The 17,532-nt window shown below is 30.0% G+C and overlaps 1 protein-coding gene across 1 annotated transcript in view; it reads right to left on the bottom strand.

Moving 5' to 3' along the window:
• The window catches only part of LOC109594962 (dynein axonemal heavy chain 1-like), a 31,434-nt gene that overhangs the window by 8,381 nt on the left and 5,521 nt on the right, over window positions 1-17,532 (bottom strand). The window contains exons 12-27 of the mRNA XM_049969958.1: window positions 17,012-17,175; window positions 16,265-16,401; window positions 16,044-16,212; window positions 15,879-15,992; window positions 15,555-15,826; window positions 15,349-15,495; window positions 15,188-15,298; window positions 14,528-14,619; window positions 3,877-4,031; window positions 2,300-2,489; window positions 2,115-2,243; window positions 1,700-1,913; window positions 1,486-1,648; window positions 1,314-1,432; window positions 890-1,258; window positions 680-840 (exon numbers count right to left, since the gene is read on the bottom strand). Coding sequence (XP_049825915.1) covers window positions 680-840; window positions 890-1,258; window positions 1,314-1,432; window positions 1,486-1,648; window positions 1,700-1,913; window positions 2,115-2,243; window positions 2,300-2,489; window positions 3,877-4,031; window positions 14,528-14,619; window positions 15,188-15,298; window positions 15,349-15,495; window positions 15,555-15,826; window positions 15,879-15,992; window positions 16,044-16,212; window positions 16,265-16,401; window positions 17,012-17,175 — 2,706 coding nt within the window. The remainder of the gene's footprint in view (window positions 1-679; window positions 841-889; window positions 1,259-1,313; window positions 1,433-1,485; window positions 1,649-1,699; window positions 1,914-2,114; window positions 2,244-2,299; window positions 2,490-3,876; window positions 4,032-14,527; window positions 14,620-15,187; window positions 15,299-15,348; window positions 15,496-15,554; window positions 15,827-15,878; window positions 15,993-16,043; window positions 16,213-16,264; window positions 16,402-17,011; window positions 17,176-17,532) is intronic.

Here is a 17,532-nt window from a genome sequence, read left to right as displayed (position 1 = left end):
CCTGACCCAATTTTAATCAATTTTTTATAAAAATATCTTTTATATTATGGACACCTTCTAAGTGACAAACAAACATTTAACTGCCCTGATTTTAATCCAATAGAAAAAGTATGGGATGATATGAAAAGAAGAGCTACAGGATGTGTGACGAAATCTTGAACAAAATCTACTTGATAAACTGATATTGAGTATGCCACAATGATGTAGGGCGATCGTAAACAACCGACGAGCTCTGTCAGGATATTAGTTTGTAATAAAAAAAAATAATTATGGCATAATTATTATTAAATAACACAATAATATTTGGATATTCGGTGAGTGTTATTATTTTAATTTTTGAAGGGGTTATAATATCATTTTACAATATATTTTTTATTTAATTAGTAAAAGACACTTGTTTTTATTAATTTACTATATTTTATAATAAATTAAATTAATAATATAATATGTATTATATTATTAGTTTTTTTGATTTTATTGCAATAATTCACATATATTTTTACGTGTTCCCTAGACACTTTGACTGTGTTATATAAAAAGATGTACTAAAATAGAACAAAATTGTAAATAAACAATGTATTCATTATTACACACTATTTATACATTTTAATTAATAAAAAAAACAAGTCAAACACATAACCAGTGACAAACATAGATAAAAATAATTGGCAATTAGTACCTTGCTGTCTGTTTCCATTTCCAAAAATGTAATATAGTGGAAGTGTCTCAACAATCGTGCTGTAACCGGATTTCTTCCACCTCCGGGTGGTCCCATTGCCGCAGCGAAATTCACATCAATTATCGTCCTGAAATCCCCAATATTCTTTCGGTCATACCACCCTAAAATTAAACAAATATATTTTACAGTCAACACCCAAAGCATTCCCACCTCCGAAGTCCATCCACTGTCTTATCAGCTCAATCGGAGGTTGAGCACCGTAAACTTCTAACGCGGGCATATTTAAGTCGTCGATAAAGAAAATCTGCCTCTTTAAAATGGGTGGTCCGAAAACACCTCGGCGTCTCCTGTCCAATTTCCCATCAATCAAATCCTGAGTTTGTTTAGCCGTTGTTCTGGCCGAGAAACTTATGAAGTCGCAAATAAACTTCTTGTGCATGTTCCTGCTCAGTTTGGCAATTATCGTTAGTGTTTTGCCAGTTCCGGTTGGGCCGACGCATAAAACGTTGTTTTCGTTCAGTAGTACCGTACCAATTAGCTCCGAGTTCCTCACGTTGTCGATTGTGGGCACCTCAATATCTGCATTATGATTTTATAGGAGTAACGGTGCAGGAATTGACGTGAGGTACAATACCTGAATATTTCATGTCGACGTTTAACTGGCAAGGCTCCACACCCTTCATCCAGTTGATCCACGTGGGAGGAGCGGGTTCACCATCGTGAGTTGGATCGGTAAATCCCCCATCATGTAATCTAATTTGAAAGCTTTATTATTTTTTGCATTGTTGGAATAAATTATTAGGTACCTGTAATCATACACAAGTCCTTGGGGGGGGATTATAGGTCTGTGATTGTTTTCATGCAATTTGGTTCTCATCCAAACATCAAAATTTTGCCGGCCACTATTATCGCAAGTTGCACCAACGCTCCATATCAAAGAGAATTGAACCCAGGGTACTAGCAGCCCCGCTGCAATAATAAAACAGTAAGGATTCCCCGAGGTTCTAACAAAAATATTACGTATTAATGCCAGGAATGGCCCGGCAGGAGGAGGCTTGTTGTCTTTGCCGGTCAATGGCCCCAGTCGAAAGTCCATGAGACGCAAAAACGAAATGAGCAGAGCTGAATCGATGGAAGTAAGGACCTCTTTTAAGTGTTCCCTTAAGAACTCGATGCCAGGAATCACGTAGATGTCAAAGAGGATTCGTAGGTCATCTTCGAAGTCGTGGGCTAGCTACAAGTTGTTCCACAAAAAATTTAGACTAGAGAAATTAAAAATATATCTAAAAAAGGGATTAGAAAGATTATAGTAAGAATATAAAAAGGAAATGGTGAGTTGGAGTTAGAAAGGATGCTTAAGCTGTAAAATAATAATAAGTTTTTAAGATTAGAAATTAAATGAATTCAATTTTCAATTCAGTGAATACATTCATACCTTGGGCAACTGGTCCATCCAGCAGTTAATAAAAGGTTCTAAACCAAGAACACTTGGTTCCAAATACACCATTCCGCATCTGGAAACAGTAGCGGGAGAAGCAACGGCTAAATCTGCCACCTCAAACATCTAAAAACCCGTCAAAAATAAATAATAAGATAACAAAGATTATTTGAATATTTTGCCATAGTCATTGTATCTCTTAGTTTGATTATTTCTCCGCTGCTGAGGCAAAGCTTTTTATTGTCGTCCAGTACGGTGTTCATGTTTTCGATCCAAACAGCATCGACTGGTCCATCAAAAATGTACCAACGTTTGTCTTTATTTGGAGCATTGATTCCAACCCGCACCAAACAAGGAAGTATGCCATCCGTCCTGATAATTCAAACATTAAACGAGTTTATTAAATAGCCTAACTATCAGTAAATATAAAGACCGGCGCTGTTAGACAATATTCCTAATAACTGGTTTTAATGCACAAAACTCTGCAGGAGTTACGTAAACGAGGGTATTAATTATGACAGGTCGTTTAAGTTTGAAATAATAATGCTGAAGGAATTCTTGCCGACGTTACCATAAAAGGATGATGTTTCATGTCTTTAAAAAAAGGTAAAAAACTTTTGGATTTGTAAACCATCATTAAAAATAAATTCCACCGTTAATGAAACTAAATTAAAAAATATTAGTTTCAAACAGTTATTAAAGACTCGCAAATAGTGAAGTGTAGTTTTACACAGTTTAGAACTCATTTTAAATTGATCTAATTTGATTTAAGCTCAGTGCAAATATAAGTTTGAAGGGAACGGACCACAAAGTAAGTTAAGAAAAGTTATTTGTTGTTCTAAACTTTTCACAAGATAGTAACTAACTAAAATGATGTGGATATATGATTTATCGAAGGAACTAATACAATAAATAACTGATTCAAAACAAAGACTACTATTATTATCATATTTTTTATATTAATTAATTTAATATTATGTTTATTGTTGCTGATGCGGTTAGTTAATATATAAACATACAACATATGGTGAAGATATAAACATAATATAGACAAGCACGTCGAATAAATGTTACCGATGTGAAAATTGATTTATTCATTATATCTCAGTAGGTACATTTAATTTTCCGATCAATTGGTTAAATGGTATTATTCCAGCTTTTTTTTGTTTGTGAAAGACGGCTTGTGCCATTGACCTTCCTGAGGGATAATCGATACAATACTTGGTACGTGTCTTCAAAGAATTTCAAGAAATAAAAACTGACAAAAATGTGAGGTATTTACTTTATAAATTCAAACAGACAATAACGTTATCTGAGAATGTTTCCTTCGTTCTTGTTTAAAGTGCACTTCCAGGTTTAATTCACTCACTATTAAATTTAAATGTTGAGTGTGTCGTTGTGACGTTTTCAGATTTTCTCTCAAAGTTTTTAACCAGTTGCTGTAACTCGATTGTTTGTTATCAACTACTTCATATCAATTTTAAACTTATGGTTGGGGTGCACATCAAGTTTTAGGAATTACATCAGTTACTGGTGTCGCAGTTATTAGTTTAGGAAGGTAATATGATAGAGGAGAGAACATATTAAACTTCCATATTCATTCTTTGTCGTTACTTGCATAATATACTAGATGGTAAGATGTAGGTAAATGAAATTTCTTTTGATGTACTTAAAGCTACGTCAAATTTTTATTAAATTTAATAAAGTTTAACATGAAAAAGAGGCGTTTAATATTCATTAGGTGTTATTGATTACTTACCATTCATGAGTTTGTAAATCAAATTCGCCATAAAGTTGACCCATTGTTATGGATTTTGGGTTTAAGACGTAAGTTGCCACTGCCTCAAATGGATACCCACTTGGCTGGGGTTTTCCTTTCAGGCTTGTCATTGCGTGTTGCAAAATTATGTAGCACTGAAAATAAATAATTGAAAATTACATTATGTATCCCCGTGTAGCATGTTATCAGGCTTTGCATCAAATTTGTGAAGTTCATTTGGGATTTTGAAGCATTCGATGAATTAAACGTGCTTTAAAAAACAGGATGCCACTATTTTTAAACATTTAATTTGAGTATTCGCCATTTTTTAACTAAATCGTTGCCTCTGTATGCGCATTCGCCATTTTTAAAAGTTTGTACATTTTAGAGTCAGTACTAGAATTTCTGGTATATTTCAAATAACAAAAAAACTAAACATCTTTCAAAGTTAATACAAACCTAAACTAGTTACCTAAATAGAAAAAATTATTTAAAAAATTATTGGTGGTGCGTTAATTTCTTGGACCAGTGTATATGTTATGTGGACGTATCTCAAATAAATTAATTACATTTTATTACACCACAGAGTTCACAGCACTGTTTTACAGATTTATTTTTATATTAATTTAATTTAATTATTTATTCCTGTGTTTTTACTGTCTTCTGTATGTATGGCTTGGAAAAATATTATTTTTAAGTGGGTAAACAAAAAGATTAATTCATTTTAGTGGAAACTTTAATCGAACTTTGTTTTTATTAATTGACAACGGGATTGAAAACAAAAATAATATATCACACATTTTTCACTGTGTTGACAATCCGCCACCTCATTACATCATCCCCCGAGACAATTAGTCTTAACCCACACAATTAAATAAGTCGGTGTAAATCAACGTCCGCTTCTGCGTTGTGCCCGACACCGGTTGAATCTCATTCAACACGTGCATCCGGAAGCTCAAAGCTCGGCGCGCTTTCAACCGAACGCCTGGCGCTTTGCTCTCCTCCACTATTTACCATTTCAGTCCACGGTATTAATATTAATAGTGTTGTTTCAGTCGTTGCATTCGGACATGTGAGTGTATTAACGGTGACTTCACAGTATGTATGTATGAGTATGTAATTTGTAAAAATTAGATAATATTATTTTATGTTTTTTTTTAAGTGAAATTAATTAATATCGATTTTTTTAAACTGAAACGTCAGTATGAGTTATGTATTCAATTTATTTCTGAATCGCAGTACTTAATATTTTGTTTAACTATATGTGATGGTTAAAATATTTTAACAAATACAACATATTAAAATTGTTATTTAAGTTTGAAAATTAATTTCAACCCGCTAATAAAATTTAAACACAATATCTGGTTAGTAGTAACTGAATTTGCAAAATAAATGGGTAATGCATAAATTATTACTGATTTTAAATTAAAATAATTAGGTATAATAAGTTAAATGCACTTTAATGAATAAATCAAATTTATGAAAATAAATATTATTTTAAATAAAGTTTATTGTTGAGAGGAATGTTATATAATTTCTAAAATATTAGTAATATTATTTAAAATAAATAATAATTTAACATTGAAAAAATGGTGAATGCGCAAACTAATTATTTTCTTTTAAAATATTACCTATTGTTACAGTATTATTTGTCAATCTTATTGTAACTTATTTGAACTAAATTTACTTTCATAAGTTTGTTGTTGACAGGAATGTTATATAATCTCTAAAATATTAGTAGTATTATTTAAAATAAATAATAATTTAACATTGAAAAAATGGTGAATGCGCAAACTAATTATTTTCTTCTCAAATATTACCTATTGTTACAGTACTATTTGTCAATCTTATTATAACTAAATTTACCTTCATAAGTTTGTTGTTGACAGGTATGTTATATAATTTTTAAAATATTAGTAGTATTATTTAAAATAAATAAAAATTTAACTTTGAAAAAATGGTGAATGCGCAACTAATTATTTTCTTCTAAAATATTACCTATTGTTATAGTATTATTTGTCAATCTTATTATAACTTATTTGAACTAAATTTACTTTCATAAATTAATTTTATGACGTATATTTTAGGCGGTAATCATATTGTAAGTTTCCAAAATCAATATCAATTTAAATTATTATTGAGAATAAGTTTAAATTTACGATTAAATCCGTTTAAGTAATTTATTATTTTAATGCTTGCATATGATTAATATTTGAAGTTAAATGTTTAACTTGTTATCAACTCTTATATATAAGTTATGGCACATTTTTTACAAGTCATATCTTTTTAATCCTGACCTACTATTATTTTATAATATGGATAAATTTACAAAAAAATCGATTTAACATCACCTTCACGTTTTGCGAGATTTATGTGTATTTTGAAAACAAAAGCACTCTGCACTAAATCCGAAACCCATTAAAATGCGACAATTATCCTAAAACATTTGAAACCGGTGTTAAACGTCGCTTCAGCGTCAAATAATTGTTTTTTGTACGAATGTGGTTGAACAAGAGCTTACATTAAATAGCACATTAACATAATATTAACAGGAATTAGAGTATAAATTAATCTAATTAGATTGCACTTTTAATCAATAATTAAAATGAATGAATTAATATTTTAACATTACAAATTTTTCTAATTAAATTAAAAAAAAACTTTAATTAAATCACATTAATATAGGAAGAAAATTTGCATTAATTCTATTTATATAAATGCAGTTTCGATCTTGAAGTTCACATGTTGTCAATGAAAATTAAAAGCTGCAATTTTGAAAATGCGATTAATCATAATTATATTTGATTTAGTTAAATTTGGCATTATTGAACTAACTTGAATGAAGGCTTAACGAAGAGGTTGTTCGTGTCTGTATCTCTGTGTGTGTAATACGTACACATTCAAAGTATTTATTTTTTATTTTGTTTTTATTAATTTTGTTCTGTACGTAGAGAATTAAATTCAATTGTTGACATTGTTTTTATTTGTCCAATTTCAATTTTAATTTCAAATATTAAAAATTTACATTTGTTGTTGTTTTGTTATATGTGTTAAATTTTATTTTAATTTTTTATGTTATTAAGTTAATAAACAGTTAATAATACATCGCTGTCAACAAATTTCGACATAATTATACATAAATCATTTTTTAATACCCTTAGTATCGTCAGCAAAATTATTTTCGAAAAAAATCCATATTTATTCATTTATACGCTTCAATAAATGTTGAAAGCATTTTATTATTGTATTATGTTTTTGAATTGCACTCATAAAAGTATCTATTGTTATTTACAAATGATTTATTTCGGTTCCATTAAACTCAATTAAATCACGTAAAAAAAATATTCTGACAAGGATCTTTCATTGTTAGACTATTGATTTAAGGTTAAAATTAAAGTAAAATGTTTGTTACGTTGTGCTAAAAATATATTATAATATATGCAGGAGTAATATTGATAAAATAATGATAATTGCTTTAGAAAATTTGTCTATATAAATTACTAATCTTATATGTATATGTAAATGAGAAATTTATACAAAATTCAATCAGCTCAGATATAAATAGTCCCTAAATTGAGTGCACAAAAATTTACCATATGTTCTTGATCTAAAAATAGGCCTATTCGATCTAATTTACTTATACACGAATATGTCATCTAAGAGGCCTTCAAAAGTCCTTCCAGTTGCTGCAATGCTCTAAGTAACTGATCATAAAATTCAAAATTGATTTTGCTTGGAAACGATGCATGATATCAAAGTTCAACAAGAGTACCATTGGTACTTTATGGTGGATTATGTTTGAGCTTTTACGCATTGAGTTCCTCTCAAGAGGTGGACTGTCTACTTAACTAACTTCATTCACGTTTTTACGTAGTAAACGAAATTCTGAAGGGGAGGTCAAAAATGAAGTCGATCTTCAATTTAGTAATATGAATTTGTACGTAAAATATTTAAACAAATGTTAACTATTGAACGTTACAAATGTCATTAATAATGTATGTTAAAACCATTCTTATTTAAACCACTTTTTGAAACGTTATTTTTGTAATGTTTATTAATAAAAATGCAGTTTTAAATTACTAACTGGTATCTATAAATTTAATTATAAAACAAATCAAAAACATATGTGCATTTGATTTCGGTTATAATTAAACTGCTTTTTAGTGAAATTAAATTTAATATTAAAAATAATTAAAATTATTCAGTAAATTACGACGTTTACGTTGTAGCTAAATTTATCATTCCTAAATATGTGATTTTCATTTGAGAGACGAATTCAAACTAAGAAAACAAATATTAAAATACTGAGCCGTAGTTGAACGAAAATAAAAAAGACTGCCGCTCGGACATGACCTCTCACAGTTAATGTAGGCCAAAAGTAGACGTAGAAAAACGGGCACAATAACAGAAAAGTGCTAGCAAACTTTAAGCCGTATCATATCACAACAACCACTTAATGGCATAAAGAACTTGCGTAAAGTTGTGCCATTCCACCCGGCATTGTTTGCACCAAATTAATAATGCAAACGATAATGTCGCCCAGTAAAAAGGAGCAAAGTTTTCTGAACGGTTTATAATAACGTTTAAATGGTCGTTGTCGGTTGAAAATTTCGCCGCGATTAATTCATGGCGGCCAATTTATTCGAAAAGATTGATCACTGCCAAACATAAATATCGCATAATCAATATGGCATTACATTATAAGATTAGAATTGTGGTCGATATGAACTTGAACACTGCTTTTTTGTACACTAGTCCGTAACACTTGGGAACTTTGCATGTTAAACAAATTAAATTTTCATTCATGACTTCCAGAAGATGGCTCATATGTTTTAGGAACTGGACATATTAATTTTAATTATCTGAACGCATTTTAATAATATGAATGTTAAGATTAATTGAAGTATATAATTAATTATGTACATAAATAATTTTGTTTTGTTTATAAATCTTTACTTATTGCATTTTTTAATAATTTTTAATGTTTGTAACGTCAACAAGTTAGATTAATAGTACTTAAATCTAATTTACTTATTTATATTTATGTTGTATATATATTTAAATTAATTAAAAGTAAGTGTATTCCATTTTTGATGTTAATATGTTTACTGCACGTAAATTCTTATAATAATGTACTATAAATAGAATATAGAATTGAGTTTCCTGACCTGAAACTTTTACAAATATACATCAATTTCTATCAATGAATTGTATTTTTTTGTGGATATAAAATAGTTTCTTTATATTTGTTCCAAAAAATCTCGGTATATTTCAAATAACAAGAAAAAAATAAACATTCTGTAGAAACGTTTACAGTCATAGACGAGGGTGTTCCAAACTTAAGAAACATACAATTGTCTAAAAATTAGAAATATTAAAGTTACATATTGCTGACGAAATTAACATATTGTAGCTGTAACCTAGTCAAATTGATATTAAATTACATTTGAAAGATGTATAATATATTCCATTTATAATTCAGATAAACCGTTCAATTAACACCTGAAACAACATAACAGATGACAATGATATAATCTGAAGATTCCGGCAATCAATCCCATAAAGAGAACTACCAAGATCAATAAAAATGTGAATACTCGAGCCGAAAACCGAATACAAAAATGTTGCCCATCTACTACCGAAAATTGTTGTCCTTCGACGATCTGAACGGCACCATCAACGCCGAGGAGAGCTTCAACAACTTTACAGAAGAAGCACCATGTGGCTCCTTCAGCATTGCCCTCCAAGCCCTCAACACCTATTACATCCCCTTCATCGTGATGATCGGATTCGTCGGCAACACCCTCTCAACAGTCGTTTTCCTCACCACCTTTCTGAAGATGAGAAGCTCCAGCTACTATTTGGCCGCTATGTCGATGGCCGACTTCGGTTTCTTGTTCGTGGTGCTAATCGTGCACTGTAGTTACAACAACGTGTTCGACGTGTTCAATCGTAATGGCTGGTGTCAGATTTTCGTCTATTTGTCGTCGGTGTTCTCCTTTCTCAGCGTGTGGCTGATTATTGCATTTACAGGTGAGAATATTCTAATTTATTAATTCGTTCTTAGTAATTAGCAGCCATAAAATAAATTTTCAAGATGTAAATTAATTAGTTGAAAAATTTTAACATAATTTTGAATATTGGGTCAAATAATTGTAGAAATAACATGTAAATAGTAATAGAAAAGTTTAAAAGTTTTCTTTGTTTCTTGTATATTCAGATAATTCTAAATTTAAATAAATAAATAGTTCATTAATTACGATAATTTTACTAAAATAAAGAATTTAAAAGCAATTTATATTTTGTGTACAGTAAGAAAGTATGTTTGTCAGTTCTGTCAGTGATATTTACACCCAATAAGTTTCAAGTTTGAATCTCTTTAGAGAATCGCCTCATAAATTGCTGCTTTGCCAAACAACAAACACGAACTTACAAAATAAACAAACAAATCGTTTCTTAATAATTCGTTGAAATAAATTAGAACATATAAAAGCAAAGCGTTTTAAGAAATATATTCCACTTTGACATTACTGTTGACACATTTATGAAACCGTATCAACTTCACCATGACACTTTAATTTGAAGAGAAATTCTTTTTATAAATAAATAACATTATAAAAAAGGTCTGTCTACTTCATGTTATTATCTTTTTGGATTTACTGTCAAATTGCCCTTTAATAACATTTTGTTCTGATGGGTTCATTTAATGCCATATTTTATTAAAAGTGTTTCATCAAATAAAGCTTATAAAAATAGTTTAAATATAAACTAGTCACAATGAAATAGATATCATGCCAAAAAATTTTTTACTTTTATTTAATGAATATATCGAAATGAAATTTTGATCATTTTTAGCTAGTATACTTATAAAAACAACTTTAACTGTAGTGTGTAAAATATACTGAACATTTTAAATATTGATACCTGTTTCATTGTGACTAGTTTAAATTTATATAATAAAACCTGTGTATTTTTTAAATTAAATATTTTTCTATCGTAAATTCATAATTATATCAAAGACATTTCTTGAACGAATACTTCTTCAATGTGTTATAAATATTTTATTTATTGGAATACATTTTCAACATAATGTATTTCAGTTGGAAATTTAAATTTACGAGTGTGATGTACTTAAGGTGAAATAGGTCAAGAGTTCCAAACGATACGCATGGAAGTTGTCAATTTAAATTTGAATAATATCAAACGTGTAAGTTTGCTACATAAACAGCTTAAGGAAATGTAACGTCCATATATTTAAAAAATTTGAAGGAAAAAGAAACTTGTTTCATTAAAAACAAAATTTCCATGAGATGAAATATTAATTCAAAGGATTAATATACTTAACTAATTCTAAAATTAAATAAATAACTAAAATAATAATATTTATAATTCAATTTTGATGAAAGTTTTGTATTGACTACGCTTTGAGTTTAAAATTAAAATAGTTAAAATCTCTAGTATACTCTTAGATGCCATTTTGATTTATCCCTTGTAAGAGGCACATGGTAAAGCATTAGAATTAATTGTTTGTTTTGACATAGTGGAGCGCTTCATTGCAATAAAATACCCCCTGCAACGACCCCACATCTGTACGGTGTCACGTGCCAAGAGCATAGTCCTCGTCATCATCGTAATCGCATGTGTATCCCAACTTCATCTATTCTGGATAGCGGGTATTATCGACGAGAAGGAGTGTGAAATGTTGCCGCAGTACGAACGGTTTGCGAAAATCGTCAATTTCATCGACACGTTCATCACGCTGATTTTTCCCATGGTCATTATGGTGGTGATGAACGTCATGATTGCGAGGAGTTTGATGGTGTTGAGGAACAGGCTGCCCATCGATAGTGTCGAGATGACTAGTCAGGTACAAAATTTAAGTTACGTTACATTAAAATTGATGACCTAATTAATATTATAATTATCTTGAACGGGGGTAAAGGATTTACGTAGACAGAACACAATAATTTATCCCACAGCAATTTTCAAACACTACAAAGCTTTAAAGCACAAACATAAATCTTTGTTGTTGTTGTTGTTGTTGTTGTTGTTATTTACGTCAATAGTAACGTACTTTCCACAAAGCATACTATTTTTGTTCAATTTTTGTAGATTAAATTGGATAGCTAATAGCTTTTAAATGGCTTATGGATTTATTCTCAAATAATCATCAATTTACTTTGTACGGAAATCTGAAATACTGATGTAAATGCAGCGAATTTCTCGATGATTGGAACATTGGTGGTTTGATTTAGTGGGACACGTTATAATTTCCTACATGGGACGTGCAATATACTTTGTGGCAAGCATTAATGCCTTGACATGTTCTGCTGTATGTCACGGGGCGACATGTTTACATTAAAATTTGTCAGTCGTTATTCATACTTATATTCATACTTATTGGAATGACATATAACTAGCATATTTATAGTGCCTATTAAATTTTCGAATTTGATCGAAAACCAACACAATTCTTCTTCCAGAGTGATAGTTCAACGAAGAGGCAGGAGGAATATAAACTGAATACTCAACAATCCACCGATTCGAAAAAATCGAAAGCTAGCAAAGAAAGCTCAGATATGTCCTCAAATTTAAGTAAGTACTTATTTTAATATTTTAAATTAGGTATGCAGTTAACTTACAAGGTCGTATATATAATGCATTTAAATTAATTTTGAATCGATTCCAAGATTTATATTTTTGTACGTGTACGTGAATAATTTGTATATTATTAATCCATTTAGTTTTCCAAGTAAACAATTAAGATAAAATCGTTCTCAAGCTCAATTACTAAGAAATTTTTTCACACTAAAAACTATATCTGAGAAAATAACAACATAATTAAAATACTCGTATGAAAATTTAAATTAGATGTAAACATATAAAACGAAATTCTATAACGTGGTTCAAATTAAAGGTTAATCATGAATAATGTGGATAAATTTATACTCCAAAGGGACTACGTATAGTATAAACTTATCTTATGTTGGTGAATGGATATCATGTGTATACAATGTGTCTCCAAGCTCCCGTTATTTTAATTTGCTGAATGGCGACATGCTTTACTATTAAACTTGAAACAGAACAATTAAAATATTCTCCATTGGCATTTCCGACTTAATGAAGTAATACATTTATTCTGTGCTTTAAATAAACTGACAAACGTTGATCAGTTAATTGAGTTAATTAAAAGTTTTTAACCTACTTGATGAAATTATGTAATAAACATTTTCAGGCAGCAAAAAGTCTAAAAACCGCTCCAGCCAAACCCAACAGAACATCAACAATATGCTACTTATTATATCTTCAGTGTTCATAGCTCTAAACTTCCCCAGGTAAAAAAGCAATAACTAAACCGTACTTAGTTAAAAATCCGTAATTTGTTGCAGTTATTTGATTAGACTGTACGTTTACTTCGTTTACACCCTGCAGGAACGTTCACCTCCGAACGTGCTGTGGTGTCTTCAACAGTTCACCATGCTTATGTACTACACCAACTTCAGCATCAATTTTTTGCTGTACGCAATGGCTGGTGGAACGTTCAGACACTGCTTTTGTCAGGTCATCAAAAATATACCAAGCAAATTTACCAGTTCGCAGAATACCTAAGTAAGTCATTGTTGCATGATTGTTGAGCATCGCAAATACAGATTTACATTTCAATAAGATATTGGACAGACCAAACATATTAAACAAACAGTTACTGGTGTGTCAGCTGATTTACATGTAATAGTGTTGAACTAGTAAATAATTAGTTCAAAGAGCTTGTAATTACATTTAATGTTTTATTTACATTTATAAATTATTTTATTTCGCGTTTGTAGACAAATCCGTAAAAGTAAATATATGTATACTCTAGGTACCTGTTCCTGTACAGGAAAAAGTAATTTACTTTTTTGATTAATGAATTCATTAGAATGAAATTATACTTTAACATTCTTGTTTCAATTGTATATCTTACTTTTTTACTCTCTATTGATTGTATATAAAAAATATTTGTTGAAAAATAATCTATTAAGATTATTTGAGAAGTTAAAAAGTGGCAATGATGCATGGAAGATGAACTTCACGGTTGTCCTGAAATCTGTTCCATTGAAGAAATTAAACAATATATCGTGTAAAATTCTCATGGAACATGGTCTAATCTTTAAACTACGTGGAAATAATCATTAGAAAGTGGTTTCATGCAATTAATTTAATCAAAACAAAAGAATTTTACTTAAAATTATGAAGATATGACACTGTCATTCGTGGTGAAAATACTCCATATTAAGTTCAAATTTTTATTTTTTATAAACACCAAATTTATATTTTTCTTTCTTTAGAAAATATTAGTAATTATTATTTAGTATTGGTGTGGTGCGTTAATGTAATACAAAAAGTCAGGATAACGCAAGCTTTTACATTTTACTTTAGAAGCTTAAAAATGTTAAACTGTTTTACCTCATCCGCCATATTATAGTTACATTTCTCCATGTGACTATTCTATTATTCCTATTTTTTTCTCGTTAAACTATTTTATATTTAAGAAAAATGTATATATATATACATTTTTTATATTTAAGAAAAATGTATATATATATATATATATATATATATATATATATATATATATATATATATATATATATTATAAATTCTAAGAACTTACCTTAGTTTTCCCTGAGCCAGTTGGACCAACTAACATTAAACCGTGTCTCACAATTGTAGTCTCATACAATTGAATTACTTTTCGTACATAATCTGAAAAGGCAATAACCAGATTTAAAATTTCATATATTCCTTAATATATGATGTCTATTATTAGAAAATTCCTTAGATATTCACTAAAATTTTATTGGAAGAAACCTACTGCCTATATGAATTGTATATTATGTGTCTCAACCAAAAAAATGTATAAAATTCCACACTCCTTTACTTGTCATTGTAGGATTTAATATACATAACTTTATTATAAATCTGACATGATTTAATTTTAATTTGCCGAGAATATTAAGTCGTGGGAATAAAGTGTAGCCTTGCATGTTGAACTTGTCCAATGTTTCTGATTGTGTTAAGAAGTGCAGGGATTTAAATTACATTTGCAGTCATTTGCAGGATTAAAAAAATAACGGAAATTCATTAAAGTTCACGATTACATTAAGAAAAAGATCTAAGATCTATAAGCATTTTAAACCCAGACTCTGATTTAAATTCCAATTAACTTTGGTGTAGTACAAAATAAATAAAAACTGAAGAATTACTTATTACTCATAATTTATTTTTTAATTATTATTTAAAGAATATTTAATTTATTTATTTTATAACTTACCGTCTACATCTTCTAATCGAAGTGCCTTGCATGAGTTTCTTATTGCTTCTTCTAATATTCCATAATCTACAGCTTCCTCCTTCATTCTTGGAAACAAATCGGAGACGATTCCTAACAATAAAATTAGCAAATTATCTCTTTATTACTTAATTGAAAGTTACCATTAAATAGTTTGAGATCATCCCTTAAAAATTTGGGTACATTCACATCTCTCAATGCCCTGAGCACAATTTGGCGCTCATCCATTTGGGGGCGTTCACGTTTCAAATTTCCTGCCACAGCTATTACCGTTTTTACAGCTCTCATCCCTTTATACAATAAGTAAACTATAAATTAATAATTTGTCGATTAATTTATGAAAGTTTACCGAAGTCATAATGATCCTGGGAACTGAGTTGTTCAGAACTTAATTTAAAAGTGGTCGTAATTTTGTTCGCCAACTGTCTGGCGTTGCCGAATCCAAAGGAAAACAGCGAAATTTCCGCAATTAAAGTGTAATTCGGCACCATCATCGAGACGGGACGGAATAACGCCTTTAAATTATCAGGCAGTTCGGTTCTGCCAGCGTAACCGGGATTCATTGTAATGAAAACGGCGCAGGATTCCTTCAGGGCGATTTCGCAGCCCTCAAACATAAACCTGTTGCGATAAGCTCATGTAAAGTCAATCGATTATTGAACTCGGTACGTACATGTCGAGCCTTGCCTGTTGGGCTTTTTGTATAGTCGTTATTTGCTGGGCTACCACTGACAACACTTCGATGTCGATTCTGTTGAACTCGTCGAAACACGCCCAAGCTCCGGAACTAAGTAATTCCCAGGGTTAAAGTATGACATTGTAAAAAATAATTATTTACCTGGCTAAACCCTTGAAGAACTTGCCCATGGCCATGAAGTCGAGCTGATCGGAACAGTTGAAGACGACGCACTGTATGGCCATGGCTTTGGCCAGATCTTTAGTGGTCTCCGTTTTTCCCGTTCCCGCTGGACCAGCAGGTGCACCGCCGAATTTTAAGTGGAGAGCTCCTAAAGCATTCGTCTGGTGTTGTTTTATTAAAATTTAGTTGTCGAAATTTACCAGTTAAAGTGAGATAACATCTGTCCGTCAAAGGTGTTATAACCAGACGTCCGCTGTTTCCCAAATATTCGTATCCGTATTGGAATTCAGCGTTCACTGCTCGTACTTTACATTGTTCGCTTTCAGTCCAATAATATCTAAAATAATCGTAAAATTGTAATTGTAAAAAACACATTTTGACGGCATAAATAAACAAAAAACATCCCTCGATGAGGCGACAGCGACATAATGGACTGTAGAATTCAGTTAGTGCATGTTATCTAGATTAAATATTCTATGGAAGATTAAAACAACTTGTAATCTCGATAACAAATATTTGCTTTTTCCGTGTATATTTATTTGTATTCACTACGGCACGTTTCAGGCGTCATTATTCCCTCGTGAATAAATGTTACATTTTCACTTCTTAGAAACACTATTGCTAGTGATGCATAGAAAAGAAACAAAAAGAATATACTTGCAGAAATATGCACATTAATCTTTACGGAGAATATTATAACATTTTATATTTTATGTTACAGTATATGTTCTCAAAGTTTTCCTTATTTTCCTTTGAATTTCTAACAGATTCTTTCAATATGGAAGGTCGAGTTTTTTCGTTATTACGTTTGTTGAATGAACGTTAGTATTTCGTTGAGAGAGGGAGAATAAGGAAAAGGCAAATTTAAAATTAGATTTGTTGTTCTCTAACAGTTATATTTACATTTTTGTTCCATTCTTAACTAACTTCATTGGAAATATTTTTACCTTAACTGGCTTATCCAATCGAAATCATTGATATTTGTTGTTTTAATATCCACCAGTGTTTGTGTAACGTCTCTTGAATGCACCTCGATGACAATTAAGGCAGATAAAATTTCTCTCTGCAAAAATGTTAGTTGTCCTTTCACAAGACCTCTCAGAGCATCCAACTGAAAATAAAATAATAGATATAATTAAAAAATAATAATAATAAATTTGGCAAGTATTAATTAAAGACTCAGGGAAAGCTTTTATGCACACGTCAAATATAAAAAAACTAATCACATATTGACATTTTTTTTTCGCATTTAAAATTTTGCTTTGTTACAAAGTAAATATATATTTTACGTTTTTTATATTAAGTTCCGAAAAAAGTAATTAACGTTTTTGATTAATAATTTTTATTTATTATTATTATTATTTTTTTTTTTTGATAAATTATTTGTTTGAAACCATATGCCCTTTGTAACTATGCTATTTATATTTTTCTACATTCTACACTGCGCCGCAAAATTATAGAATAGTTT

This window comes from Aethina tumida, chromosome 7 (genome assembly GCF_024364675.1).
Source record: "Aethina tumida isolate Nest 87 chromosome 7, icAetTumi1.1, whole genome shotgun sequence".
In the NCBI taxonomy this organism is placed as follows: Eukaryota; Metazoa; Arthropoda; class Insecta; order Coleoptera; family Nitidulidae; genus Aethina; species Aethina tumida.
The sequence above is the reverse complement of the archived record's forward strand: the minus strand, read 5'-3'. Positions and strand labels throughout refer to the sequence as shown.